Genomic DNA, 27,888 nt, shown 5'->3' on the forward strand with positions numbered 1-27,888 from the left:
GCTCGCTCCTGTGTCTTTACTCCGTCATCATTTGCTGTCCCTAGTCCCTGGGCGGGCCCTGTATCCCTAAGCTGTCTCTATACACAACGTCTCTGCCACTGCTGGTGGCACACTGCTGCTCCGCCAGGTTGAAAATTCGCCAAACACGCCTGGAGCTCGGTTCTCGTTGGCTGGCGTGTCGCACGTGACCAGCAGGCAGCCTGCCGCGGTGGAAGCCGAGCCCAGAGCTCGGCAGGGCGGGGCCGGGACCGGAAAGTCGCGCCTCCGCACGCCCACAGCTTTCCAGTTCCCGGCTCGGGCGAGGCTGTGTTCTGATTGGCTCAAGACGTGGGCTTCCCTTTGTATGGGCCGGAGGTGGCGCCCTGTCCCGCCCCGTGCCTGGCGACAATGTCTTCCGGTTCGCAAGCCGGCAGCAAGCCTCGTTCCCAGGCTCTGATTGGTTCGGCGGCGCCGAGCTCTGCGCGCTGGGGGGGTGGGGGGAAGGGCGGGCATGCGCACTGCGTCGGCCGGGCACCGGCGCCAGTGGAAGGAAGCTGGGCCAGGCTCCGACGGCGCCGTCGTTCCCCTGCTCGGCCCGCCCTCTGCCCTCAGTCCCTAGCGGGCTCGATGCCTGTCCGCCGCTCCCTCAGTCCCCACGCGGGCAGGTCCGCGCTTTCTGCGGGCTGCCTGGCTTTAGGATGCTTTGAAGGGGAACAGCTGAGCTAATGATGGAGCGAGCAGCAGGTGACAGTTGAGTTCAGGGCCTTAAATGCCACACAAGTGCCCTAAAAGCCAGGGCGCAACACTCAGGTTCTAAAGCACGGGCTGAATGGGGCATCCTAGGAATAGCTCTGGAGTGAGAAAAGCAGTGAAGAGAGCGTTTGAGGCACGGACCGAGCCCTTTCCTGCCTGCCTGAGCCCTGTGCCTGTCTCTGCTGGGTGGAGGGACCTTTGGGGACCAGTCGGGGCTCGGATGGAGGAGCAGGGTGTGTTGGGGTCAGCTAATGAGGGGCGGGGGTCCCTGATTCCCCTTGGCCTGAGGCAGCGGGTGGGACGTGTGAGTCTCCTGAGCAGGAGCAGGCTGGGGTGTGGGTGCGGCTGTGCGCGCCGTGGGCAGGGGCGAAGGCTCGCTGGGCTTGCTGGAGGACTCGAACCTCAGCATTTCTGAGACCAGCTGCTGGAAGTCCAGGTCCTGAGCCTGCCTGGGTCTGGTTAGTTCCCAGGCCGGGAAGCCTCAGGTCCTGCAGAGCCACACAACAACGTCTTCGAGAAGGGCCTGGGTACTGGGAGAAGGGGGCGGGGAGCTAAGGGAGTGTTTTTTCCTTCCGGGCAAGAGAATTAATTGCTCATAGTTGAAAGGCAGGAAGTACCTGCACAGCCTCCCGTCCTCCCCAGATCTGCAGGTCAAGGTCATGTGTGCCCGCATTTGCACAGAGCCTGACTCTGACATCCGTGCACATACACGCCTAGGACCCCTGTACTGGTGCCCGCAGGCCCACTTCCGGGACACACTCCTGGTGTCCAAGTGCTTTGTCCCTCTCCCCAAGTCTAGATCCCAGGGACTTCCCTCCCAGCAAACCAGCTGTCTGCTTGGCATGTCAACAACCTCCTGCCTCCTGCCTTCCCGATTTCCCAGAGAAAAGCTGCTGCCCTGTGGTAGTGGGTGGAGGAAAAGCCCCAGACTTGCCCCCAGGGTAGCTAAGACCTTACTCTGAGCGGACTGCCCCCCTCAGTTCTATGATGGGCAGGTGCAGCTGCAGGGGAAGGGAGGCAGAGCAGTCTCTTCCGGCAGCAGGAAGTGGTAACCGCCTATGTGGAAATTGTGGGGCTGAGCAGAAGGGGAACCAGAGCTGAACCCTGCTCCCCCACCAAGGGGTCCTGGAGGGAACAGCAGCCAGGGGCTGAGGTTCTGCTCTCTGGCGATGACCTTCCTTCTCCTCCCCTCCAAACTTCCCACCCCAGCTCTCAAGGCTCCCTGTGAAGGGACGACCGCGTCCGATGTCTGGGGGAAGCAGCAACCCAGGGGCAGTCCAGGGCCTGGGGCAGCAGTGGTGTTCATGTCCACGGGCTCTGTGTGCCAGCGGCCCCGCTGCGAACGGTGCAGTCTGGCAGTGGTGACCACGGACAGCCTTCTGGAGGTGGTGGCAGGATTGCAGCCAGGGATGCCCGCTTACCTCGGGCTCTCACACCCGCCCCACTCCTAACCCCGCTGCAGTCCCTTGGCAGCGGGGCTTTCGGCACAAGGCAGCCTAGGTGCAGGCCCAGTGGGAGGGGACGACAAGGCCGGGGCACAGTGGGGCTGCAAGGGGCGCCCTGCTCCCAGGAGCCCCTCGCGGGCAGTGCCAGGCCTGGGCCGCCCCGCCCCACCAGGAGCCGCGCTGGGGGCGGGGCTGGGCGGAGCCCGCTCCGGGTGCTGGCCGCAGCGCCCCGAAGTCCCGGCGCCGGGCCTGCTCGCGGCCGCGTGGGAGCAGTGGGGCTCGACGGCGCGGCCGCCAGGCCGCCATGGCCGCTCACGGGAAGCTGCGGCGGGAGCGGGGGCTGCAGGCTGAGTATGAGACGCAAGTCAAAGGTGAGAGGGCGCCGGGCGCTCCCGGCCCGTTTCCTGCGGAGACTCCCAAGGTCGTGAGGGCGCTCCAAGCGTCCCCGCACTTACCCAGGGCCCGATGCTCTCCCCAGCGACCTCTGGAGTGGGTGGAGGAGGGAGCCCGAGCCCCTTGCGGGCTTCCGCACGCCCATTTGGCCTCAACCGCCTGCCATCTTCCCTTTCTCCTTTCCTCTCTTCCTTCGTTTGGTCTCTGTTCTCCTTTGGTCTCTGTTCCTCACCCAAGGCCCAGTGGAGACACTGGTGGCCGCTGGTAAAGGGGAGCCGGATGCACCAACGTGCCCCCAGGAGGCAGTGTTCTAGCTGCAGTGAAGTCCACCACCTTCATTTGGCTGGGGAGTGGGTAAGGGAGTCCGGATGACTGGATTGGTGTAGATCACCTGGCCCTAACCCCGCTGCAGTCCCTGGAGCCCCAGCACCTTTTGCCTCTCTTTGGCACTGAGGGGGATCAGAGGCGAGGGCCACTGTCTCTGGGTCAGGCTGGCGCAGTGAGTCTTGGTTGAGCGATTCAGCAGGGCTGGCTTCTCAGTCTTCTGAAATTGAACCTCTTCGGGTTGTGATAAACACCTATGTGCAAATCACATGCAAATCAGCTTTGCAAATTCTTAGCCAATTGCTTGTGCCCATCTTATTCAGGGCATGGTAACTCTTGCAAAGGAGAAAGGCAACATCTCAGCGCCAGCAGCTCCTCCATATCACTCTCAATCACTCCATTTTGCCAATTACCGAAACAAGCTCAGAGAGGTGCAGTGACTTGCCCATAGTCACACAGCACTACAACTTCTAGGACATAGAATGCAATGGCCCTTGAAGTGCCTTTCAACCCAGAGATGTAGGTTCCAACCTCATTATTCAGTGCAAGCAATTTATACCAAAATATACCCCAGTCCTCCTCCTTTGGAAGAGGCAGCCTGTGTCCAGAGCCAGCTTGAGGTAACTACACAGGGTGAGCCAGCTTTCCAAGCTTCACCACCATCTTGTTCAGATGGAGGTAATGATCTCCATCCTGCTTCCCCAAAATGCCATGAAGCTGAAAGACTTGGAAAACTTCAATCAGCAAATATGGGTCAGTGATTTCCCATTGAAAAGTTGGGGTTTCGAGCAGGACTGTCTAAGGGTTCCTTGATTGCTCTGGGTCTGCGTCCCACTCCCTGGAAAAACATCCTACCATGCTACAAAACGGGGGTCACTGTCTTGACACCCTAAATTCTCAAAGGTCAGCATAGCCATGGTTTTGGAGACCATCATCTCTTCTGTTTTGCTTGTCAGCAGAAGTGAGACTGAATGCCTTGCTCACAGGAAGTGCTAGTGGAGCCTGGCCGTGCTGTGTAATTCAGGCAAACATGGATTCCAGCTCGCCTTTGGCCAGATGTTTCCTATATATCTGTGCTATCCCAGGCCCAGATTCCAGCCCCTCCAGTCCCTCCAGCTCCTCTAGCCCTGGCTTTTTACCCAGAGTAAAAACGATTCAGTGAGGACTTTCCTGATTTCAGATGGCGTCGGTGCCCCACTCACATTGGCTCACGGGTCTAGTGGCGGAGACATAGAGTTTCCATTAGGATAATAAGCACTGCAAAAGGAAAGTGCAGGGTGCCATGAAGGGGTCGGAAGAGGGCCAGCCCTAATTTAGGGGGAGGTCAGGACAGGGTGTGCTGACGAGTTTGTCTGAACTGAGATCTGAAAGCTCTGCCGGGAAAGCCACCAATGCAATCGACTTGCAATTCACGTTTCCTGCTCAACACCAGCCAGTGTGCATGCCCGGATCTGGACCGGGACATGACTTCCAGTCAGTGTTTGCTGCCAGCAGTGATGAAGAAAGGCAGCGGTTCTCTCTGCTGGTTCTTTCTGCACTGTTCAGTTGTCATAAGTCCCCAGGGATTGTATTCCTCTCGGGGAAGAGGGCAGGGCAGGCTCCAGAGGGACGGTGAGGCAAGCAGTCGTCTACGACCTTTCTTGGAATGAAATGAAATTTACTTTTTTTTTTTTTTTTTTTTTGAGACAGAGTCTCGCTCTGTCACCAGGCGCCAGGCTGGAGTGCAGTGGCACAATCTCGGCTCACTGAAACCTCCGCCTCCCGGGTTCAAGCAATCCTCCTGCCTCAGGCTCCCAAGTAGCTGGGACTACAGGCACACGCCACCACACCCAGCTAATTTTTGTATTTTTAGTAGAGACAGGGTTTCACCATGTTGGCCAGGATGGTCTCAATCTCTTGACCTGGTGATCCGCCCACCTCAGCCTCCCAAAGTACTGGGATTACAGGCTTGAGCCACCACACCCGGTCTATGGAATTTACTTTTATCAAAAAAATGTTAAACTGGGCTGGGTGAGGTGCCTCACATCTATAATCCAAGAACTTTGGGAGGCTAAGGCGGGCAGATCGCCTGAGGTCAAGAGTTTCAGACCCAGTCTGGCCAACATGGTGAAACTCCATCTCTACTAAAAATACAAACACGAAAATTAGCCGGGCGTGGTGTTGGGTGCCTGTAGTCCCAGCTACTCGGGAGGCTGAAGCAAAAGAATCACTTGAACCCGGGAGGTGGAGATTGCAGTGAGTTGAGGTGGCGCCACTGCACTCCATCCTGGGCGACAGAGCAAGACTCCATCTCAAAACAAAACAAAACATTAAACAGATTCAGTGAGGAGTCTCCTGATTTCAAATGGCATTAGCGCCTACCCCACCCGGCCTTTCTAGCTGACCAGTCAACCACAGGAGGCCAGCCTCTGATAGGATGAGAACACTCTCCATCTGTCTCCCTTGGCACTGTGGGCTCTGCTCTGCTTTGTCGGGAGGTCCCCCGCCCCAGGCTTCCACTTACACAGCTTGGTCCTCTGGTGGGAAGAGCTCTCCTGTTCGGTGATTCCATCGGAAGGGTCAGGCTCCTGGGTCCCTCACCTGGCTAGTCTGGTGGGGGCAGGGAGTGGAGGGGCAGAGGGGTGGGTGATGCATGCAGTCAGGGCTGGGGCACCTGGAGTTGAGGGGGCTGAGACTAGGGAGTGGACATTCTGCGAGAGGAGATCAGAGAGGAGGTAGGGATGCCGAGCAGGCCACACCCACAGGGTCCTCATGCAGCAACCCCTGGGAAGTCACTGGTGGGACAGAAATCCAACAAGATTGAGCTGTTCCTAGCGGAGTCCTCCCGCACTGGTCCCGGTCTGAAACCCTGCAGTCTTTTGCCTGGACTAGTGCAGTAGCTGCCACCTGGGCTCCACCAGGCAGTGCGATGGGGCCTGTAAACGAAACTCCTCTCTCACTAGGAGTCCAGCTGGGAATTCTCCCTAAACCGTGGGCTCTGTGCCATCTGTCCCTACCAGCCTCTCGGATTCTTCCCGGCACGCCTCGTAGCCAGCTCCAGCTTTTTGCTCCAACGATGAGGCTTGTTCTTGACCACCCTCCTTTAAAAAGAGCTCCTTGCCACACCCCCCAGCCCCCGCTTTGATCTTGCTTTGTGTGTTCATGTTCTCAGCACCCATCACTCCACGGACATGTGTCTGTGCCCCCGTTCCAATCCCAGCTCCAGGAGGGGAGACACTTGGTCAACCCTCTTTGCCTCTGTATCTAGGACGTGCTTGTCCCTCCCTTGGGATGTGGATGGCGATGAGTAGGTGGGCAGCCTGCTGGCCAGAGGCCGAGATATCATCTGCAGGTGGCAAAAGTGTATTCTGCAGGTTGCTTTAACTTGCCGGGTGGGTACTTCTTTGCTTCAGGCCTGTGTCAGGGAAGCAGCATTGCCAAATCAAGCTAGTGATAGGGTGCAAACGGCTGGCAGTATGGGGCCCTGGGTGGGGCTGTCTGTCTGCACGGGGTGTGGGCAGGGTGATTGGGAGTGGGAAGTGGGGACAGAAGACAGGGGCTAGCTCCCTCCCCCATCCTTTCACTTATCAGGCTGGATCAGCTCTCCCTGGCACGCAGCCCTCACTGTGGACTGCCCTTTCCCCTGGGGCCTGAGGACAGGGTTCCCTAGCCACTGAGACGGCGAGTTTGCTGCAGGCTTGCCCTGAGCAGTGCTGTGATCTGTGTGCTGTGTATCTCTGTGTTCGCAAGGGAGGCTGCCCGGGGCCTGGGTACCGGTGGGGAAGGAAGTGGCAGGGGAAGCCATTCAGGGGCTTTCCAGGAACGACGGAGAGACAGGAAGTCAAAACGAAAGGTGCCTGGCTGGTGTTGGGGTGACACGGGGCTGGGTCTGTGTTTCACTCACCATGGTGGGCTTCACCCTTCCCAGGGCGGCCTTGCTCCCTCTCACTCCGGGCCTTTGCACGGCTCTCCCCTCTTGCTGGGACACACTTCCCCTTCCTCCTCAACCGAGTGGGTCTGGCCATCTCCTGTTAGCCTCAGCAGAGGTCAGCTGGACAGCTGAGGCCAGATCTGCCTGCAGGGGCCTAGCCCCTTTCCTCCCTCTTAGCTCCTGCCGTCAGCCTATGCTAAGTCCAAAGGAGCCCTCAGAGCAGATGGGATCGGGGTCTGTGTGTCTCTGCCTTTCCCATCCCATGCTGGCCTGGCTGACCCAGGCAGGGCGTGCTGGCCAGGCCTGAGCCATGGTCTCCCAACAGAGATGCGCTGGCAGCTGAGCGAACAGCTGCGCTGCCTGGAGCTGCAGGGCGAGCTGCGGCGGGAGCTGCTGCAGGAGTTGGCAGAGTTCATGCGGCGACGTGCCGAGGTGGAGCTGGAGTACTCCCGGGGCCTGGAAAAGCTGGCCGAGCGTTTCTCCAGCCGCGGAGGCCGCCTGGGGAGCAGCCGGGAGCACCAAAGCTTCAGGTAGGTGATGTGCTGGCAGGGGGGCCATGGCAGGGCCCAAGCTCCCACTCCTGGCTCTCAGTGCCCATCTACCCCCAGGAAGGAGCCGTGCCTCCTGTCACCCTTTCACTGCTGGGCAGTGCTGCTGCAGCACACGCGGCAACAGAGCCGGGAGAGCGCGGCCCTCAGCGAGGTGCTGGCTGGGCCCCTGGCCCAGCGCCTGAGTCACATTGCCGAGGACGTGGGGCGCCTGGTCAAGAAGGTGAGACTCTCACCCTGGGCTATGGGAGGTGTTCGAGGCTTTGGGATCGGGAGTTGCCGTGGCTGGGAGGGCACCGGAGGCCAGGTGGGGACCAGGCAGAGTGAACCTGTGTGCCCCCCAGATGGGGCTTGAGCTGGGCAGAGCCTCGAGTGCTGGTGCGTGCTGCTCTGAGCTGTGGCTTGCTCACCCTTGCCTCCACATCTAGAGCAGGGATCTGGAGCAGCAGCTGCAGGACGAGCTCCTGGAGGTGGTCTCGGAGCTCCAGACGGTGAGGACGGGGCTGGGGAGGGGCCCGTCCCAACAGTTCAGGGAGAAATGATACTCATTAAGGAGGAAAATCCCCAGACCATCACATTGCCCCAAACCAGGCTCAGGGAGAAGTGTGCACCTAGGGGAGTCCTGGATTCGGGGGTTCAGGGGCAAAGGCCCCGTCTCCCTAGGCACAGAGCGTTAGGTCAGGTGCTCACATGGGATTGCCCAGCTCTGAGGTTCAAGCTGCAGAGGGGCGGGGGTGGAGGGTTGGGGACTGGCCCGGCTGTGACCTTCAGCAGCGCCACCTTGCTTTGGGTGTCCCTGCAGGCCAAGAAGACGTACCAGGTGTATCACACAGAGAGCGTAAATGCTGAAGCCAAGCTCCGGGAGGCCGAGCGGCAGGAGGAGAAGCGGGCAGGCCGGAGCGCACCCACTGCCACCACTGCTGCCACTGAGGCAGGGCCCCTCCGCAAGACCTCCCTCAAGAAGGGTGGGCGGCTGGTGGAGAAGGTGGGCCTGGAGGGCACCTCAGAAGCAAGCCTGTGGGCTATGGGCCCTAACTAGGACCTGCTGTGTTGAGGGGGACGCAGGACTGGGTGCAGGGGAGGGCTGCACCCCTTCAGCAAGACCCTCCCCACCTGGGAGTGGAGGGCCCACACCCACTCACCCTGCTGGCTCTGGTGACTTCCCCAAGCTGGGGGCAGGAATGGCAGGACAGTGCCATCAGGTTCCAGGGATTCCATACGGAAGGCTCTCAGGCCTGAGAGAGCCGGGAGAGCAGTTGTCTGGCCCTGGGCAGCCTCATGCAGCCTCTGCGCACTCCAGGCGGGGCCCCTGCAGCTCTGCTCTTCCAGCAGCTACGCTGTAAGGTTTCAGAGGGGTGAGAAGACACTTAGGGTGGGTGATCGGGTGACACGCACAGAGAAAGGGCCTTCAAGCTGGGCCCTGTAGAGAGAGTGGGGAGGTTGGGAAACGCGTGGATGGAGTGGTCAGGCTGTGTGGGGCTGGGGGTGATGGTCTGGGACTCTGGGAGCAGAGGAGGGAGTTTCTTAGAGGAAATGGCAGAGTTTGGCTGTGTCGGGGGAAGGTCTCCCTGGCTGCTGTGGTTAGAGTGGGCTTGTATTGTCTTGAGTAGCGGCAGGCCAAGTTCATGGAACACAGACTCAAGTGCACAAAGGCACGCAACGAGTACCTGCTGAGCCTGGCCAGCGTCAATGCCGCTGTCAGGAACTACTACCTGCATGACGTCTTGGACCTCATGGACGTGAGTCCTTGGTGGACGGGTGGGAAAAGGTGCCCAGTGCCCCGGGGCTGGGAGGCCGAGGCTGCAGTGCCCACCCAAGCATGTCCTTGTTTCCCCTCAGTGCTGCGACACAGGGTTCCACTTGGCCCTAGGGCAGGTGCTGCGGAGCTACACGGCTGCTGAGAGCCGCGCCCAGGCCTCTCAAGTGCAGGGCCTGGGCAGCCTGGAAGAAGCCGTGGAGTCCCTGGATCCTCCAGGAGACAAGGCCAAGGTGCTCGAGGTGCATGCTATCGCCTTCTGTCCCCCACTGCGCTTTGACTACCAGCCCCACGACGGGGATGAGGTGAGGGTCACCCCTGCTGGGCTCAACATTCTTTGGCCTTCACTGTAATGGCAGGTGGTAGGGTGGCGTGACTCACGTTTTGCTCAGGAATCCAAGCTCTCCGTGGTCCCAGGCAGTGCAGCTGCTACAGAAGTGTCCAAGGAAGGCAAGACACTAACTGTCACCCCATGCAGCAGGTGGCCGTGTGGCTGCCCGTACATTGTTCTAGGCTGGTTTCATTGTGTTTTTAAATTTTGTGACACAAACTTGGGAGGAAATGAACCATACACGCGGTAAGATGGAATTGGTTTTTTTTGTTTGTTTGTTTTTTGTTTTTTTGAGACGGAGTCTCACTCTGTTGCCCGGGCTGGAGTGCAGTGGTGTGATCTCGGCTCACTGCAACCTCGGATTGGGCTTCTTTCGACTTCTCCCTCCAGCTGGTTTTTCCTTAGGGGTTACATTGGGCCCCTTTCCAAAGAGTCCAGCCTCACCAGGGCTTCTGATGGCACACAGCCACTCCCAAACCCACCCCTCCTGTTCCTAGCTCCACCTCCAGTCTTCCTACGGATGCCTCTGGCGCCCCCTCCAAGCGTCAAGCAGCCATTTTCCATTGGCCAGTGACAACCAAGCACCACCAGCATCTCCCACAGCCACCACATGCTTCCCTGCATCTTGTTCTCCCAGCGAGTTTATTCCAGAATTTTTGGCTCAATGAACATTCAATGTTTAAATCACCATGACAACAGGTACTGTTGGCAGCTAAGCCATGTACTATTAGGATCACGTGTCCTTCAGCTTGGACAGTTTTTCTTCCGGAATTAATAACAGCCTCGCCTCAGGAATGCTGCTCATTGCTAGGAGTTGATCGCTGCCTCGTCCCAGCACTGTCCTCCACACCAGGCACCCTCTGGGGCCCACTTTCTCCTCTGTGGTGCCCCCAGAGCCCTCCAGTCTAAACGGCTTCACTTCTAGGCCTGCTCTGAAGCTGCTGGCCGGGAGCTCCCCTGCCCAGTGCTCTGTTTTTGGATTCCATGGCAGCATTTCTTGATTTGATACCCTCGTTTTGGTGGAAGCCTTCACCAAGGGTTTCCTGACTTTGCATATCTGCAAATGTTCGTATCCTGTTTTTTTTTTTTTTTTTTTTTTTTTTTTGAGACAGAGTCTCACTTTGTCACTCAGGCTGGAGTGCAGTGGCACAATCTCGGCTCAGTGTAACCTCCGTCCCCTGGGTTCAAGCAATTTTCCTGCCTCAGCCTCTCGAGTAGCTGGGATTACAGGCGCCTGCCACTGCACCTGGCTAGTATTTGTATTTTTAGTACAAATGGGGTTTCGCCATCTTGGCCAGGCTGGTCTTGAACTCCTGACCTCATGATCCGCCTTCCTCAGCCTCCCAAAGTGCTGTGATTACAGGCATGAGCCACCACGCCTGGCCTCTTTTTTTTTTTTGAAATGGGGTCTCACTCTGTCACTCTGGCTGGAGTCCAGTGATGTGATCTGATCTCAGCTCACTGCAGACACAACATTCTGGTCCTCCCACCTCAGCTTCCTGTGTAGCTGGGACTACAGGCCTGCACTACCACGCCAGGCTAATTTTTCTATATTTTGTAAAGATAGGGTTTCAACATGTTGCCCAGTCTGGTCTCAAACTTCTGGGCTCAAGCAATTGGTCTGCTTCGGCCTCCCAAAGTGCTGAGGTTACAGGCGTGCCACTGTGCGGGGCCAACCCTTTATTCTTATTTCATGAATACAGTACTTTTTTTTTTTTTTTTTTTTTTTTTTGAGATGAAGTTTCATTCTTGTCGCCCAGGCTGGAGTGCAGTGGCACAATTTTGGCCCACCGCAACCTTCACCTCCTGGGTTCAAGCGATTCTCCTGCCTCAGCCTTCTGAGTAGCTGCGATTAGAGGTATACCACCACACCCGGCTAATTTATTTATTTTATTATATTCTTTTATTTATTTGTGTTTGTTTGAGATGGAGTCTCGCTCTGTTGCCTAGGCTGGAGTGCAGTGGCACGATCTTGGCTCACAGCAACCTTCACCTTCCAGGTTCAAGTGATTCTCCTGCCTAAGCCTCTTGAATAGCTGGGACTATAGGCAGGCACCACCACACCCGTCTGATTTTTGTGTTTTTAGTAGAGACAGACAGAGTTTCACCGTGTTAGCCAGGCTGGTCTCCATCTCCTGACATCAGGTAATCTGCCCACCTCAGTCTCCCAAATTGCTGGGGTTACAGGCATGAGCCACTGCCTGGCCTGAAACGTCCTATTTTGTTTTCTCCTGCATTTGCTCTCTTTTCTTGCTTCGGTCTCTGTTTGGTGATTCTTGGTCATCAGTTCATATTTAAGAGGAGGTCTGAACATATACCCCCCCACAAATGTGGATGTCTGTGGTCTTTCCTCCTGGCCCAGCCAGTTTCCGCAGTAGAAACTCTTCTGACCCTGTCCAGGGAGGAAGGAGGCAAGAGGCCTGGGAGCTCACTCTGCTGTGTGGACCTTCCTTGGAACTACTTCCTTGGAACTGGTTTTAGTTCCACACCATCCAGCCAAAGCCTAGCAGGGACAGCTATAATCCCCATTGATGAAGGGAGTCCTGCTCCGGGGGAGCCTGGGGCCTCTCAGCGAGAGGGTGGTAGAAGGGCCTTAGAGGACTCAGGCTTGCCTGAGGGGATCTCGGGGAGCACCCAGGGAAGTGGGGCTGGGCCTTGGACCGGAGGCCGTCTGGAAGCAGGGGTAACTGTATGACTGGATGTCTTGATGAATCATATCTAGAAGGAGACAGTGATGGTGGCTGAAGTGATGCCAGGCTGGAGGGATGATTTTGTGGCTTGGAAGAAATTCTTGATTTTGTCCTCACTCAGACATGATCGCTGGGTGGTCTTGTTTCTGTCTTCGCCCTTCATGGTCACACACTGGCCTTGCCTGATGTTGACGCTCTGGGACATTTCCTGTGTTCAGCAGGGCAGCACTGAGGCCAGGCTCATAGGACCAGGCCAGCTCCCGATGGCGGGGCTGCTGTACTCATTTTTTTCAGCTGGGACCAGTGTCCCTGACTCCAAATCCCTGCTGTATACTTTCCAGACAGCAAATCTTTAGTTTTCTGCTGATCCTGTGAGTTTAAGGGAGGGATCAAATACCAATGTTCCCTAGGGTATACATAGACTTATTTTTTCTCTAGAGAGAGGATCTGGCTCTGTTGCCAGGCTGGAGTGCAGTGGTGTGATCATAGCTCGTTGCAGCCTCCAACTCCTGGGCTCAAGTCATCCTCCCGCCTGAGCCTCCTGAGTAGCTGGGACTATAGGTGCATGCCACCCACCATGCCTGGCTAAGATTTGTACTTAAAAAAATTATTTTATATTTAAATTTTAATTAATTAACTATTAAATTAAGTTTGAGACCAGGTTATGAGACTGGCTAATTTTTGTATTTTTGGTAGAGAAGGGTTTTACCATATTGCCAAGGCTGGTCTCGAACTCCTGGGCTCAAGCGAGCCACCCGCGTCAGCCTCCCAAAGTGCTGGGATTGCAGGTGTGAGCCACCATGCGCACTCTAGATGGACTTTTAAAAAAATGTGTGGCAAAATACACATTTCGTAAAACACACCGCGCTCCCCATGTTTAAGTGTGCATCCCGGGCATAAGCACACTCCTGTGCCGTGCAGCCATCTCCGCCATCCAGCCGCAGAACCTGTTCATCGTCCCCAACTGAAGCTCTGGCCCTGTTCAGCCCAACTCCCCACCCCTCAGCCCCGGGCACCCGCCCTTCTACTGCCCGTCCCCCAGGAGTTCACGGCTCTCCTGTGAGGCCCCTCGCAGGGGTGGAATCCTACAGTGCCGGCCTCTCTGTGACTGGCTTCTTTCACTGAGTCCCATGTCCTCGAGGGTCAGCCGTGTGGGAGCCCGTCTCAGAATGGCCTTCCTTTCTTCTCTGTGACTTGTGCCTTCATGCAGTCCTGTATGACAGGTGAGGATGGAGAGCAGGGCAAGTGTCTAGCTGCAGATGAGTCCTCAGTCTCAGTTTTAATTGTAATGGTAGCTTTCTGGATGTTTGCATGCTTAAAAGAGTAATTCTTTCCTTCCTAAAGTGTTGGCCCCCACTCTGCCCATGTGGCAAGCTGCTCTCGTCTTGCCACAGGGAAATTTATGTCTGTCCAGTTAGAGTGAGCAGTTTTTCTGTCCACTCCTTTCCCTAGAAGAGGTGGGGCTGGGCCCTCCCTGCCGTCTTGGACCCCGGTCTTCCTTACCATTCTGATTGATTGATTGAGATGGAGTTTCGTTCTTGTTGCCTGGGCTGGAGTGCAGTGGCGCCATCTCGGCTCACCATAACCTCCGCCTCTCGGGTTCAAGCAATTCTCCTGCCGCAGCCTCCCGAGCACCTGCGATTACAGGCATGTGCCACCAGGCCCAGCTAATTTTGTATTTTTAGTAGAGATGGGGTTTCTCCATGTTAGTCATGCTGGTCTTGAACTCCCGACCTCAGGTGATCCGCCCACCTCAGCCTCCTAAAGTGCTGGGATTACAGGCGTGAACCACCACGCCCGGCCATTCTGTTTTATTTATTTATTTTGAGACGGAGTTACTTAGGCTGGAGTGTAGTGGCATGATCTCGGCTCACTGCAACCTCTGTCTCCTGGGTTCAAGCAATTCCCCTGCCTCAGCCTCCCAAGTACCTGGGACTACAGGCACGCACCACCACGCCCAGCTAATGTTTTGTATTTTTAGTGGAGACTGGGTTTCACCATGTTAGCCAGGCTGGTCTCAAACTCCTGACCTCAGGTTATCTGCCCACCTCAGCCTCCTAAAGTGCTGGGATTACAGGCGTGAACCACCGTACTGGCCAAATAAATAGTGCAATTCCATGGTTTTTAGTATATTCAGAGTTGTGCAGCCATCACCATCTAATTCCAGAGCATTTTCGTCACCTCCTAAAGGAGACTTGTACCCATTAGCCACTACTCCCCACTCCCCTCGCCAGCCCCTGGCACCCACTCCTCTGCTTCCTGTCTCTAAATTTGTCTGGCTGGACGCTTTACATAAGTGGATTCGTTCCTTCTTGTAATCAAATCAAATCCTCTTTTGGATAGACCGTGCTGAGTGTAGCCATCCATCAGTTGGTGGACACTCCGGCTGCGCCTGCCTCTGGGCTCGGATGAGCGGTGCTGCCATGAAACTCTGTGTACATGTCTCGGTTTGGACGCAAGTGTTCACTTCTGCCATTCTTCAGCTGAGTGTCTGGGCTGGTGGTCCTGTGCCTGGCCACCAGGCCACAAAAGGGTGCTTGCATCTCTCATGCCCTGGGGATCTTGGCACCTGCTGCCCAAGCCTAGCCCTCAGCCCCCTGGCTGCTGCCCTCTGCAGGTGGCTGAGCTCTGCGTTGAAATGGAGCTGCGGGATGAGATTCTGCCCAGAGCCCAGAACATCCAGAGCCGCTTGGACCGACAGACCATCGAGACAGAGGAGGTCTGGGCGACCTACCTGGGGTTGGGGGGAGACGGGGACCTGGAGCCTGTACAGCCTGCTGTTGGAAGTGGCCACCCTGCCTGCCCCCCTCCCTTTGGCCCCTTCCTTCTGACTTGGACTTCCTGTCTCCCTCCTTGCCCCTAACCTCTTACCAACCTCGTGCGGTCTCCTGCGCAGGTGAACAAGACGCTGAAGGCGACGCTGCAGGCCCTGCTAGAGGTGGTGGCCTTGGACGACGGGGATGTGCTCGACTCCTTCCAGACCAGCCCCTCCACTGAGTCCCTCAAGTCCACCAGCTCAGACCCAGGCAGCCGGCAGGCAGGCCGAAGGCGTGGCCAGCAGCAGGAGACTGAGACCTTCTATATCTCGGTGGGGAGGGCTGGGTTGGTGGGCGAGACCCACCAGGGCGTGGCTGGGGCAGAGGGAGGGGCTCAAGCCAGAGCTAAACTTTGGGCTCTTCTTGGGGCTGCGCAGAAGCTCCAGGAGTATCTGAGTGGACGCAGCATCCTTGCCAAGCTGCAGGCCAAGCACGAGAAGCTGCAGGAGGCCCTTCAGCGAGGTGGGCCCAGTGCTGCCCCTTTCCCTGCCTCTCCCCTGCCCAGGACCCTATCTGGCCCGAGGTCCTCCCTGCCTGCCTGTCCCTGGCCCTTCTCCATGCCTTTTTTTCTGGAATGCATTGAAGACCCCTGGCCTGAGAGGCAGACCAGTGTTCTCCCACCCCACAGGTGACAAGGAGGAGCGGGAAATGTGTTGGTGAGTCCTTCATGAGAGCCTGGCACGTTCTGAGGAGCTGGGTCCCTGCGATGGTTCCCCCATCTCTTCTCTCCCTGGGGCCCAACTCAGTTGCCCAGTCCCCTGGGCCTCAATTTCCCCGTCTTCCCACTGAATTGTGGAATCACTTCAGAGGGTTAGAGGCCTGCTTGGCTGAGCGGGGGGCGGTGGGGCATCCCATTCTCCACACCCAGCCCCCTCAGAGCCAGCTCCCATTCACCGCAGGACCCAGTACACGCAGAGAAAATTCCAGAAGAGCCGCCACCCCCGCCCCAGCTCCCAGTATAACCAGAGACTATTTGGGGGAGACATGGAGAAGTTTATCCAGGTACTTGCTCTGCCCCACACACCAGCCCACCTGTATGTGGTGGTCTTTCTCCAACTGTACCTTCCTGGATGGGCTCCCCGTGGCCTTCGCTGATCGAAGGGAGCATAATTAACTAGTAATGGGAACATACAGAAAACTCGGGGCAGCAGCATTTTTAGGGGTGAGATATTGAAAGCTTTTCCCCTGCAACTTCTGGCCAGCATGGTACTGGGGGGCCTTGACAGTGAAATGAGGGGAAGCAGGAAAGATCAGAAAACTAATACTGATATCAGAAAGCATCAGAGAGGGCCAAGCGTGGTGGCTCACACCTGTAATCTCAGCACTTTGGGAGGCCGAGGTGGGCAGATCACTTCAGCCCAAGTGTTCGAGACCAGCCTGGGCAACATAGTGAAACTGTCTCTACTACAAATACAAAAAATTAGCTGGGTGTGGTGACATGTGCCTATAATCCCAGCTACTCAGGAGGCTGAGGCAGGAGAATCACTTGAACCTGGGAGGCGGAGGCTGCGGTGAACCAAAATTGTAACACTGCACTCCAGCCTGGGTGACGGAGCGAGACTTGGTCTCAAAAAAAAAAAAAGAAACAAAAAAACAAAAACAAGAAGGAGGGAGGGATGGAGGAAGGAAGGAAGGAAGGACCAGCCGTGGAGAGTATCAGAAAGATCGGAACTGATGCCATCATTTTCAGTGATATGATTATGTGTGTAGACCATTCAAAAAAAATCAACAGATCTTTAAATGAACACTTTTTTTTTTTTTTTTTTTTTGAGAGAGGGGGTCTTGTGCTGTCGCTCAGGCTGCGTTACAGTGATGCGATCTTGGCTCACTGCAATGTTCGCCTCCCAGGTTCAAGTGATTCTCCTGCCTCAGCCTTCCAAGTAGCTGGGATTACAGGTGTGTACCACCTGGCTAATTTTTATATTTTCAGTAGAGACGAGGTTTCGCCATGTTGGTCAGGCTGGTTTGGAACTCCCAACCTCAGGTGATCTGCCCACCTCAGCCTCACAAAGTGCTGGGATTACAGGTGTAAGCCACCACCCCCAGCTTGAGTTTCAAAATGTTACTTGATTCAAGGTCAGTGTACAGAATTGAACTGCATTTTTATATTCCAGCAACAATTTGCAAATAAAACGTAAGTCAGTGCTTAAAACCTCATCAAAAATATCAGACATCTAGGAGCGAATATAAGAAACTGTGTGCTAGGCCTCTGTGCCGACAACAATGATGTCAGCGCCTGTAATCCCAGCACTTTGGGAGATTGAGGCCGGAGTATCACTTGAGCCCAGGAAGTCGAGGCTGCAGTGAGCCGAGATCGTGCCACTGCACTATAGCCTGGGCGACAGAGTGAGAACCTGGTCTCAAAAAAAGGAAAAAAAAAAAAAGCAATTGAATGACAACACAGGACATGCTGTGTCCACGGTGAAGTAAACACCTTCTGTCCCCAGAGCTCAGGCCAGTCTGTGCCCCTGGTGGTGGAGAGCTGCATTCGCTTCATTAACCTCAATGGTGAGCAGGACCCAGCCCCTCCCAGGATCTTGGCACCCAGCACCCAGTTCCTGGCACCTGGCCTGGGAGGCCATCCCGGCAGGGCTGGGGAAGATGTTCAGTGCCCACCAGCTCCTTGTCCTCCTGCAGGCCTGCAGCACGAAGGCATCTTCCGGGTGTCGGGTCCCCAGCTTCGGGTCTCAGAGATCCGTGATGCCTTCGAGAGAGGTGGGGACGGGCAGGGCGGGCGGTTTGGGGGCTCGGGCAGACAACACCAGCTTCCTCCCCGCACCGCATGCATCACTCGCCAATCTGCAGGGGAGGACCCGCTGGTGGAAGGCTGCAGTGCCCACGACCTGGATTTGGTGGCTGGGGTGCTGAAGCTCTACTTCCGGAGCCTGGAGCCCCCACTCTTCCCCCCGGACCTGTTCAGCGAGTTGCTGGCTTCTTCGGGTGAGGCCAGGGCCTGAGACCAGTGTGGGGAGGGCACTTGGTAGGGCAGCCAGCCGCACTCACTCACACGGCTCTCTCCGGGTGGCCTTGGCCACAGAGCTGGAGGCCACAGCAGCGCGGGTGGAGCATGTGAGCCACCTGCTGGGGCGGCTGCCAGCGCCAGTCCTGGTGGTTCTGCGCTACCTCTTCACCTTCCTCAACCAGTGAGTGCTTTGGGGCGAGCACTGGGGTGGGGGCCGGGGCCGAGGGGGCGAGGGGACTTGGTGTGTGGGCTCTCTGCTTGTGACGTGAGTATCCCCCCAGCCTGGCCCAGTACAGCGATGAGAACATGATGGACCCCTACAACCTGGCCGTGTGCTTTGGGCCCACGCTGCTGCCCGTGCCCGCTGGACAGGACCCGGTGACGCTGCAGGGCCGGGTGAACCAGCTGGTGCAGACACTCATAATGCAGCCCGATCGGGTCTTCCCATCCCTAACCGAGCTGCCTGGCCCAGTCTACGAGAAGTGCATGGCACCACCTTCCGCCCGCTGCCTGGGGTACACCCTTGGTGCTGCCGAGGGGACTGGGGGGTCCACTGGAGAAGAGCCCCCCTCATCCACCTCGCTCTACCCTGACCTCAGGGACGCCCCACTGGAGAGCCTGGGGCCAGACAATGAGCCGGAGTTGGAAGCTGAGACACTGGCCCAGGAGGATGGTGAGGGCCGTAGGCAGAGAGCCCCATCCTGTCCCCGCCCTGGTGTCCACACCCCCCACAGCTTGGACCTCCTCTCCTCACCAGACCTGGAGGGGGTTGTGGAGGCTGTGGCCTGCTTTGCCTACGCGGGCCGCACGGCCCAGGAGCTGAGCTTCCGGCGTGGGGATGTGCTGCGGCTGCACGAGAGGGCATCGAGCGACTGGTGGTGGGGAGAGCACGAGGGCGCACGGGGCCTCATTCCCCACAAGTACATCACGCTGCCTGCAGGGTGAGTGAGCCTCGCCCTTGGGGATCTCGGGGTCTCCACACCCCCGCTTCGTCCAGCCTGCCCTCGACCCCAGGTCAGATTCGGAAGGTGTGGGCTGGGCTGGAGAATGAGCATCTCTGACCACTTCTGGCTGGCATGGAGGCTGCTGGCCCAGACCTGTGCTGGAAAGGAGCCCTCAAAACAGGCCGGTCCTTCCCACTGCAGGGCAGAGAAGCAGGGGGTGGGCGCAGGCGTGCAGACTGCAGGTGACTCGGAGAGCAGCCCCGAGGGCCTCCTGGCATCAGAGCTGGGCTACCGGTGAGCAAGAAGATGGGACTGGAGAACCCATGCGTGTGCTGTTTGAGGCCGGGGGAGACTGGGGTCAGGCTTTGGCCATGTGGGAGCGGGAGGGGTTGTGAGATGAGGATGTGATAGAGTGACCCAGCTTGTGACAGGTAGAGGCTCTAGAGGAGCTTGGGGACCAGTGGGCCAGCCTCTTTTCCTTGGCCACACCCTAAGATGGGAGGAGCCACTGCCCTGTGAGCTCAGGGACTTCCCAGGGCCCCCACCAGGCTCCCCATCTGTCCTGCAGGCCAGAGCCATGCACCTCACCCGAGGCCGTGGGACCCCCTGGACACAGGCGACACTGCTTGGTCCCAGCCTGTCTGGAGCAACACGTGGAGGTGGATAAGGTGAGAGCCAGGACTGGCTATGTGGCAGGTGAGGGCACCTCTCCTGGGGGATCTCTGCCTCCCCTCGGGAGCCAAGCTGCACTCCCTGGCCTCAGCTCAGGGGAACCTGCCGCCAGACACACAGGAAGACAAGGTTGTGAGGGCAGGTGGGGATGGCAAGGGACGGCCACGGAGGCAGGGATGAGAGGGACAGAGGACACCTGATCTGGCTGGAACCCAGGGCTTGCATGTTGGGATTTACGTTTGGCTTCTGAGCAGGCAAGTGGCAGGGCTGAGTAGAGGCTGTTTACCTGGTAGGCGCAGGGGATTCCAGGGCAGATTGCAAGGCTGGTATCTGTAGCTGGGCTAGGTAACAGGCGGTGCCATGGCAGGCACTTGACATGCCAGGGAGGATGAAAGGGACAGATGGCAGGGACGCAGGAGGGGGTGGCTGGTTGGGGATCGGGGTGGGGCAGAAGTGACTCTTGCAGGAGCAGAGCTCAGGCTTGACTTGGTCCCGGCATGGGCCCTGCTACGTGCTCTGTACCGTGGGCCCTGTGAGCACCATCAGGCTGAGAAGCCCGGGGGACAGTGGCTAAGCCCGAGGAGGAGAGAGCCCAAGAGTGTGCAGGTGTCCTAGTTGTGGCCGAGTCCCCGGGCCCAGGGAGCCTGGGGAGAGTGCGGTAGACATGCAGGAGCAGGAGCCGGGACCAGGGACAGGACAGCCGGGAGATGCCACGGGAGGACATTGACCTGGGAGTCCCCGCATGCTGCTGGCGGCTCCTGAGGCCGTGGGCAGACGGGCTGTGATCTTTGCCAGGGAAAGGATGAGGGCAAGAAGAGAGGGGTCCCCGCTTCTGGGCTAAGCCAAGGAATTGCTGTCCTCAGAGGAGACTGTGACAGAGACACCAAAGGGGGCACACTGGGGAAGAGTGACCTTGAGGCCGAGGGACTTGCTTTGGGAGTGGGCGGAGCTCTGGGTCTTGATGGTCACTGTTTCCCCTGCACTAGGCTGTGGCGCAGAACATGGACTCTGTGTTTAAGGAGCTCTTGGGAAAGGCCTCTGCCCGCCAGTGCCTCGGGCCAGCACCTGTCACCTCTCCCAGCCCTGGGCCCCGAAGCCCAAAGGCCCCGGTCAGCAGCCGCCTGGGCAGGAACAAAGGCTTCTCCCGGGGCCCTGGGGCCCCAGCCTCACTCTCAGTTTCCCACCCCCAGGGCCTGGACCCCACCCCCAAGCCACACTGAGGTGCTGGGCCGGCCACTCTCCCCAGCCCCCTTGCTTCACTCCAGCCCTTTCCAGCAAGTGCCGAGAGGTGGGATGAGGCCACTGTGTAGGGATGCCCACCCCATACCCTGCCTGCCCCGCAGCCCTGGCCCAGGCCCCTTTGGGAGGCAGCTGAGGAAGGAGGCTGGGGAAACCCTCCTCTGCAGCTTTGAGGAGGGCTTGGTCAGTGGCTGCTGGGTGGCGGGCGCCCTTGCTCAGATGCCTGGCGGAACTGCGTTGTGATTCATAAAGACCTATGTGTTGACTCCCCGATGGGAGCCAGCTCTCTGTCTCAGGGGTACACAGGTGGGTGCTGGAGGCTGGAGAAGTTTCCCCTGCAGGTCCTGCAGCTTTGAAGTCTTGGCTGCTTGCGCCATGGGTTCCGGAGCTGGGCACGTGACTGTGGGTGTGTGTGGGGGGTCTGTGTACGTCTCTGTGCTGCCTCCACAACCACTGTTACCCTGATCCAAGGAGACCCCTCGCCATGTGGAGGATGAGCTGCAACTTTTATTAGGGAGAGAATGAGAACGGAGGGAGGAAGGGAGGGATTAGAGGGGCCCGGGACCACTCTCTCACCTGGGGGCACCTGCTCCCTCCTTCCTGCCCCTCAGCCCTCTGCTGCAGCCCTCCCACACCCAGCACAGTGAGCTGACCTGAGGACCCCACAGTTCTGGGACCTGAGGCCTTCCTCATGCAGCTAAGGATGTGGAGACCCAGGCAGGGGATGCGGCTTGTCCAGGGCCACACAATGTGCTAGCTCAGGGCCCCAGGCTCTTGCTGGCTCTCCATGGGTCCCCCTCCCAGTGGACTCCAGGAAGGCAGCTGAGCTTCTCAAAGCTTCTGGAGGCAAGACACCCAGCCGCTCTTCAGGATGAAGTGTCCTTGGCCAGGGAGGAGCTGGCGGTGGTGCAGGACTCATCCTGGGGACTCAGGCTGGGTGGGGTGCGCCTCCGGGCACAGCAGAGCAAGCTGCGCAGCTCCGAGGAGACGCTGCTGCTGAAGGACGCGTAGATCCAGGGGTTGGTGCAGCTATTGAGGCTGGCCAGCAACATGAGCAGCACAAAGGGTGGCCCTGTGGAGGTTGGGGGGACAGCTGGCGGCGCACGGAAGCATGCGGCCAAACCCAAGTGGCCCCCCACAGCCCTAGCCATAGCTACACCCACTTTCTCGAGGCGCCTCCGGGTCCCACGCGGCCCACAGCTGCACCAGGAAGAAGGGCGCCCAGCACAGCACATAGACTACCACAATCACCAACGTCATCCTCACGGTCTTGGCCACAGCTGCCGACACACGGGCTCCCTCGCTGGGGCCGCCTGTGTGGCATCCCGGGCGGCGCCCCCCAGTCCTCTCTGATGGTCCTGGCACCAGACTGGCATGAATCTCCCGGAAGATGAGGACCTGGCAGGCGGCGATAGCCAGGGTAGGCGCCACGAACACCATCAGGGCGATCCAGGTGACGTACGCACGGAGGCCCCAGGGCTCCACAAAGCTGGCCCAGCAGTCAACGACCCCGCTGCCATTTCCCACGTCACGCTGGGCGAAGATGAAGAGCTGGGGCAGGCTGAGAAGGAGCGAGAAGGCCCAAGCCACCAGCACCGGCCGGTTGCAGTGAGCCCCACCTCCGTGGCGGTAAGCTAGCATGGGACGGCAGATGGCGCGGTGGCGGTCCAGTGTCATGGCCAGGATCATGTAGGAGGAAGCGTACATGCCCACCATCTGCAGATACTTCACGGCCCGACACAGGGCATCCGGCCCATGGAAGCGGTCGGTGGCATCCCAGGCCAGCTGGGGCAGCACTTGGAACAGAGCCACAGCCAGGTCGGCCAGGCACAAGTGGCCAATGAAGATGTGCATGGGTGCCCAGTGGCCCCTCTGGCCCCGCCGTGCTAGGGCCGCCAGCACAAGGCCGTTGCTCAGGGCCACGGCCACAAAGACTATGGAGAGCAGCGCCAGCTCTGCCCGGGCCAGCAGCAGGTCCCTGGTGTCCAGCGGCCTCTCCTGGCTGCTGTTGCTGGGCAGGCTGGGCGGAGAGGGGTGCCCAGGCACAGCTGGGCAGGGGTCAGGGAGAGGGCCTGGTTAGAGAGGGTGCTGTGCAGGGGAACGCAGGGTCAAGGAGGCTCCCACCCAGCTGCTAGGGCCAGTGGCCAAGGCAGCCGTTAACCTGGGCCTCCAGCCTCCCTTACCGCCATCCGGAGACCTACTTCCTGGCTCCTAGCAGAGGGGACTCCGGGAAAGCCATGTTATGGGGGATACATATCCCAGGCTCATGTGGTCCAGGAGGAAGGGCAGCCCCAGCCCTAGCCCTGGCAGGAAAGTGGGACAGTACCCTCCCCGCCCCGATTGTTGGCAGCCTGGAGAGGCGCACCCCAGAGGCAAGGGTGAAGAAGGCCTTTAGAAAGAGGGGCTTCCCTGCATCGTCAAACCCACTGTGCCCACCTGGCTCATGGGGGACAAGGCTTACCGGAGGTGGTGGATGCCATGAGCATGGTGGGGCTGTGGCAGGTGTTCTGAAGGCCTGGAGGAGATGGGTGGACTCAGCCTCTGCCCAAGTGGCTAGCCCCACGACCCAGTGTCTGTGGACCAGAGCCCTTACAGAGGTGCCACTGTGGCCGGTACCTGTTGGTATGTGTGCATGCGTGAGCTGGGAGTGTGGCTAGTCCTGGGCAGGGAAGATTGAGAGGGATGGTCAGACAGACAGACGGCGCCCAGGACCCAAGGCAGCCCACAAGCCCCGAGTTTGGGAGTGGGCACCCAGGCAGACATGCAAATCTCCCCTGCCCTGACAGATGCCAAGAGAGGCCACCATTGGAGGGCTGGGGGCTGGGCGGGGAGGGGGACAGGCCTGCGCAGCCCCTTACCTGGCAGGGCTCCTGGGCTCCTGGGCAGCTGGGCAGTGGCGTGAAGGTGGCTGGGTGCTCAGATCTGCTCTCCATCGGCTGCCCCGCCCTGGCCCAGCCCAGCCTCTGGGAGTGACCTGGCCAGGAGGGGACTTCCTCCCCCTCCTCCTTTCCCCCTGGCCTCTCGTTTCCCTTCCGTTCCCCAGGGCCTCCCTGGTCCGGGTCCAGGACTCCCTCCTCCCACTGCCATAGCCTCCACGCCCACCCTCACCCCACCACACACCCCAGCTGGATTGTCTCGCCTGGCAGTGCTCTGGGAGGTCACTTAGTTCAGCATTGCCATTTCATAAGTGGGGAAACTGAGACCAGAGAGCATGGGTCTGGCTCAGGACTGCGATGCTTTTTCATGGGAGCTTCACACCACCTTCCCAAGTTGGGGTCCTCCTGCTTCTGGCTAGGCCCAGGTGAGGAGGGGGTGAAAGCACCCTCGCTGGGCCCCTCCCAGACCCATGCAGGCCCCTCCTCCTCCACAATTAGGGCCAGTTTGGCCGGAGATGAGGAACAGGAAAGGGAGGGGTGGGGTGGTGGCCAAGTCAGGCTGCATGAACCCCTGTGAGATCCAGGGAGACCCCCCACCCTCTTCCTCCTGCCCCACCTGCAATTACCTGTCCTTGGAAGAGGGGCTGGGGACCTCCGTGTGCTCAGGGGCTCCCTCCTGCCACACATGCCCTCACATGCACGACACAGCCACAAACACATACATGACGAGGAGTCGCTTGCTCATGTCTTGAACATGCTGTGAGTGTGGGCGCACCTTCCCTGTACCTGTTTCAGGTGCAGGGACCTGAGGGGGAGCCGCCAGGGCTTCAGGGCTGGGCCCTCCTCCTCCCTCCCCCAATACCTCTCTCCTTCCCCGGCTCCACACCCCCCAGCCCCCATCCCAGTGGTTCTCTCTCCACTCCGCCGCACCCCGCACCCAGGCCTGGCTCAGCCCAGCCCAGCCCAGCCCAAGCAGCCGCTTTCTTCCTGTTTGTCTGTCTTCTCTGTTGGCCCGTGAGGCCAGAGACCAAAACAGCCTTGCAGACCAGGCTCCAGTCTGGCCCGTGGCCAAGGCCTCCCCTTCCTGCCCCTCCTGGCTCTGTCAGGGTGGTGGGAACACGGGGTGGCCATTCTCCAGAGACAGTGCTAGGCACTCACCACCCCCTGCCACTATGATTCCACATGCGTACACAACACACCATGCATACACCACACCACAGCCATGCATCACAGACACATGCGCACCCACCATACACCCATACGCCGTGCCGTGCACACACCACAGCACACAGCTACACACCACACCCGCACCCACCACCACACACCCATACGCCGTACACACGCCACACCACACACCCCATATAGCACACACCACACAGCCATATACCACACCACACACATGCACACACCTGCACACCATTCCACATGCTTGTGCTGTCCCCAATAACCACACGCTGTCACTAGCCTAGAAGTGCAGAAATGGCCTTCCTAATGGCACCCAGATCAACGGAATGGGACATGGCCTCCCTCAATTGGCAGAGAATTTGGGGACCCTGAACAGGCCATGCCAGCTCTCGACACCTGCTTCCCCTTCTGTGCAATGGGACTTGGTGATTGAGGGTGAACTATGGCGATAAGATGGGCGGGGCTGGGGACTGACAGGACCCTGGGAAAGCCTTTGTTCTCTCTGTCTAAAGCTGGCTGGGCAGAGGAATCCATGCCAGCCTTTGGGGTGAGCAGGCAACCATCTCCTTATCAGGTTCTCTGCCTGAACGAGGCTGTACACGGCTGGATCTCAGCAGTGGGCCGGGGGCTCCCCTAGCAATGTGGCCAGGCCTGTGGTAATCTCTGCCCCCTGGACTCCTCACTTCTGTTGTTAAATTGGGGAAGAGTCTGGAGGAAGGGTCCCCATGGTGGTCTCCTCTGGAATGCAAGAAGCCAGACCAGGACCCGGCACTACTCTGCTCTGCCAGGGTTCCCAGGAGGAACTGAGAACCACCATGGCAAGGGCTTGGAGGCCGCAGGGGCACACAGGCGGGCGCTGCATGAAGCTGTGCCAGGAGAGAGGCCCTGGGCAGCCACCCCTTGGGTGCTGAAAAAGAAGGGCAGACTGTGCTGATTCATGCCAGGTCCACATGAGTCAGCAGGGATGGCACCAGGCTGCCCCAAGCCCCTTCCCTCCGGCATTAACAGGAGCAGAGTGGGGCCAGGCGTGGTGGCTCACGCCTGTAATCCTAGCACTTTGGGAGGTGGAGGCAGGCAGATCACTTGAGGTCAGGAGTTTGAGACCAGCCTGGCCAACATGATGAAACCCCATCTCTACTAAAAATACAAAAAAATTAGCTGGGCATGGTGGTGCCCGCATGTAATCCCAGCTACTGGGGAGGCTGAGACAGGATAATTGCTTGAACCTGGAAGGCGGAGGTTGCAATGAGCTGAGATCGTGCCATTGCACTCCAGCCTGGCGAGGTCCCCCACTGTGCATGCCTCTCACTGGTCCCTCTAAGACTTGCAGAAAGGGCCAAGGCATGGCCACTGATCTGCCAGTCCAGTGTCTGAGCAGAATAGGACAGGAGGCAGACTGGAGGGACACTGTTTGTCCCTCCTCTATCCAGCAGTTCATCAGAACCCTCCGCTCACCAACTGCAAGTGTTGCTGGCCCAGCACTGTGGCTGCAGAGATGAAAGGACCTGCCCCAGGAGCACATGGGCTTGTACAGAGAAGAGTGGAGGCAGGGAGGCTGGTGGAGGCTGTGGCTGTCACCCAGGAGAGAAATGGTGTGACCCACTTAACACTGGGCAGCGGGGCTGGAGGAAGCAGACAGGTGGTATTTAAAAGGCCCTGGAGGGTTTGTAAGAGGTGGGAGACAAAGAGGAGGCAGACAAGGACATGGAGAAGGAGGCCCCCAATTGTGTGGGAGGGGCGCATGTGCAGATGGCAGAGTCTGTGGGCAGTGGGAAGGACGAAGGAGCCAAGTGCCTGTCAACAGGAACGGCTCTCACAGAGACTGTGGCCCGAAGGAGCAGAATATGAAGAGCCCGGGAGACGGGGAGGAGCAACGAGATGGAGGATGGGATTAAAAGGGACAAAAACAAATTTTAAAATGCAAGTGCACATGTGTGCGTGTGAGGGTGTGTCTGTGTGTGCGTGCGTGAGTGTGCATGTGAGGGTGTGTGCATGTGTGTGAGGGTGTGTCCGTCTGAGGTGTGCATGTGTGTGTGCGTGTGAGGGTGTGTGCATGTGTGTGTGCATCTGAGGGTGTGTGCATGTGAGGATGTGTGCATGTGTGTGTGCGTGTGAGGGTGTTAGGGTGTGAGGGAGTATGCATGTGAGGGTGTGTGTGTGAGGGTGTGCATGGGTGTGTGTGCATGTGAGGGTGTGGGCATATGACTGTGAGAATGTGTGCATGTGTGAGGATGTACATGTATGTATGTCAGGGTGTGTGTGAAGGTGTGTACCTGTGTGATGGTGTGTGCATGTGTATGCGCCTGTATGAAGGTGTGTGTGTGATCGTGTGTGTGTATGAGGGTGTGGGTGTGTGAAGGTGTGTATGTAAAGGCATGCACATGATGGTGTGCACGTGAGGAGTGTGTGTGGTGGTTGTGTGCCAATGATGACAAGAAGACAGCCTGCAGATGATCATCTAATTGTGTCCATTCACCTGAGTGGATAATAACTGGGAAAGGTGAACGGAGCCTGTTTCTGGCTGCAGGAAGGCGGCCAGTGGAACTGGTTAGATTAGGAGCCCCACGGAGTGGAAGGGAGGGCCAGAGTCCCCAGCAGGTGCTGGGGTGAGGAGCGGGAGGTAGAAGAAGAGTGAGCGTTGAGGCCTCCAGGTCATCATGTGAGAGTCAGGCAGGAGGCGGCTCCCTGGCAAATCTGCAGAGGTTTTTTTTAAGGCAGTGGCTCCTCCCCATTTCCTTCCCAGAGGCGGTGTTCCGCAGTTGCTCTCAGTGGGCTGTCGAGGTGATTGCCTCGGGTTTCCCAGTCTGACTTCCTTGTGCTCTCTCTGCGTGCACGTTCCTCCTCCAGGTCACTGCAGCAGCAGCTCCAGAATGACTTTTTTTTTTTCCAGCTTTAATAAGATATGATTAGCATACAGTGAAATTCATTAATTTTAATTGCGCTGTTCAATAAGATTTGGCAAATGTATACAGTCGTGTAACCACAACCACACTCATGACATAGAATAAACATTTTTGACATTCCAGAAAGTTCCCTTGTAGCGTTTTGTAGTCAAGCTTCTTCCC

The 27,888-nt window shown here is 58.3% G+C and overlaps 2 protein-coding genes across 7 annotated transcripts; one reads left to right on the forward strand and one right to left on the reverse strand.

The window, feature by feature from the left end:
• The first annotated feature begins 2,367 nt into the window (after positions 1–2,367).
• Positions 2,368–27,848, forward strand: ARHGAP4 (Rho GTPase activating protein 4). Of its 5 annotated transcripts, XM_010331786.3 has the most exons (22): positions 2,368–2,548; positions 7,130–7,334; positions 7,413–7,575; positions 7,781–7,843; positions 8,155–8,337; positions 8,963–9,091; positions 9,192–9,413; positions 14,747–14,848; positions 15,026–15,217; positions 15,323–15,407; positions 15,574–15,601; positions 15,845–15,947; positions 17,393–17,453; positions 17,583–17,660; positions 17,751–17,885; positions 17,983–18,088; positions 18,189–18,422; positions 18,507–18,580; positions 18,665–18,848; positions 19,053–19,145; positions 19,420–19,519; positions 20,510–27,848. In XM_010331786.3, the coding sequence occupies exons 1-22, from the start codon at positions 2,482–2,484 to the stop codon at positions 20,741–20,743; spliced, it is 2,841 nt and encodes a 946-aa protein (XP_010330088.2). In that variant the 5' UTR covers positions 2,368–2,481; the 3' UTR covers positions 20,744–27,848. The 5 variants fall into 5 exon arrangements, with proteins under 5 accessions (XP_010330088.2, XP_010330087.2, XP_074248030.1 ...); XM_010331785.3 differs by having other exon boundaries at positions 18,189–18,580; XM_074391929.1 differs by lacking the exon at positions 18,189–18,422.
• Positions 21,629–24,520, reverse strand: AVPR2 (arginine vasopressin receptor 2). 2 transcript variants are annotated; one of them, XM_039463979.2, is made up of 4 exons: positions 23,621–24,520; positions 23,224–23,277; positions 21,926–22,810; positions 21,629–21,834 (listed from the first exon to the last, which is right to left on the reverse strand). In XM_039463979.2, exons 2-4 carry the CDS (start codon positions 23,246–23,248, stop codon positions 21,629–21,631), a joined length of 1,116 nt encoding a protein of 371 aa, XP_039319913.1. In that variant the 5' UTR covers positions 23,249–23,277; positions 23,621–24,520. The 2 variants fall into 2 exon arrangements, with proteins under 2 accessions (XP_039319913.1, XP_074248031.1); XM_074391930.1 differs by having other exon boundaries at positions 24,265–24,358.
• Positions 27,849–27,888: the final 40 nt, after the last annotated feature.

Source organism: Saimiri boliviensis, chromosome X, assembly GCF_048565385.1.
Source record: "Saimiri boliviensis isolate mSaiBol1 chromosome X, mSaiBol1.pri, whole genome shotgun sequence".
Taxonomy (NCBI): domain Eukaryota; kingdom Metazoa; phylum Chordata; class Mammalia; order Primates; family Cebidae; genus Saimiri; species Saimiri boliviensis.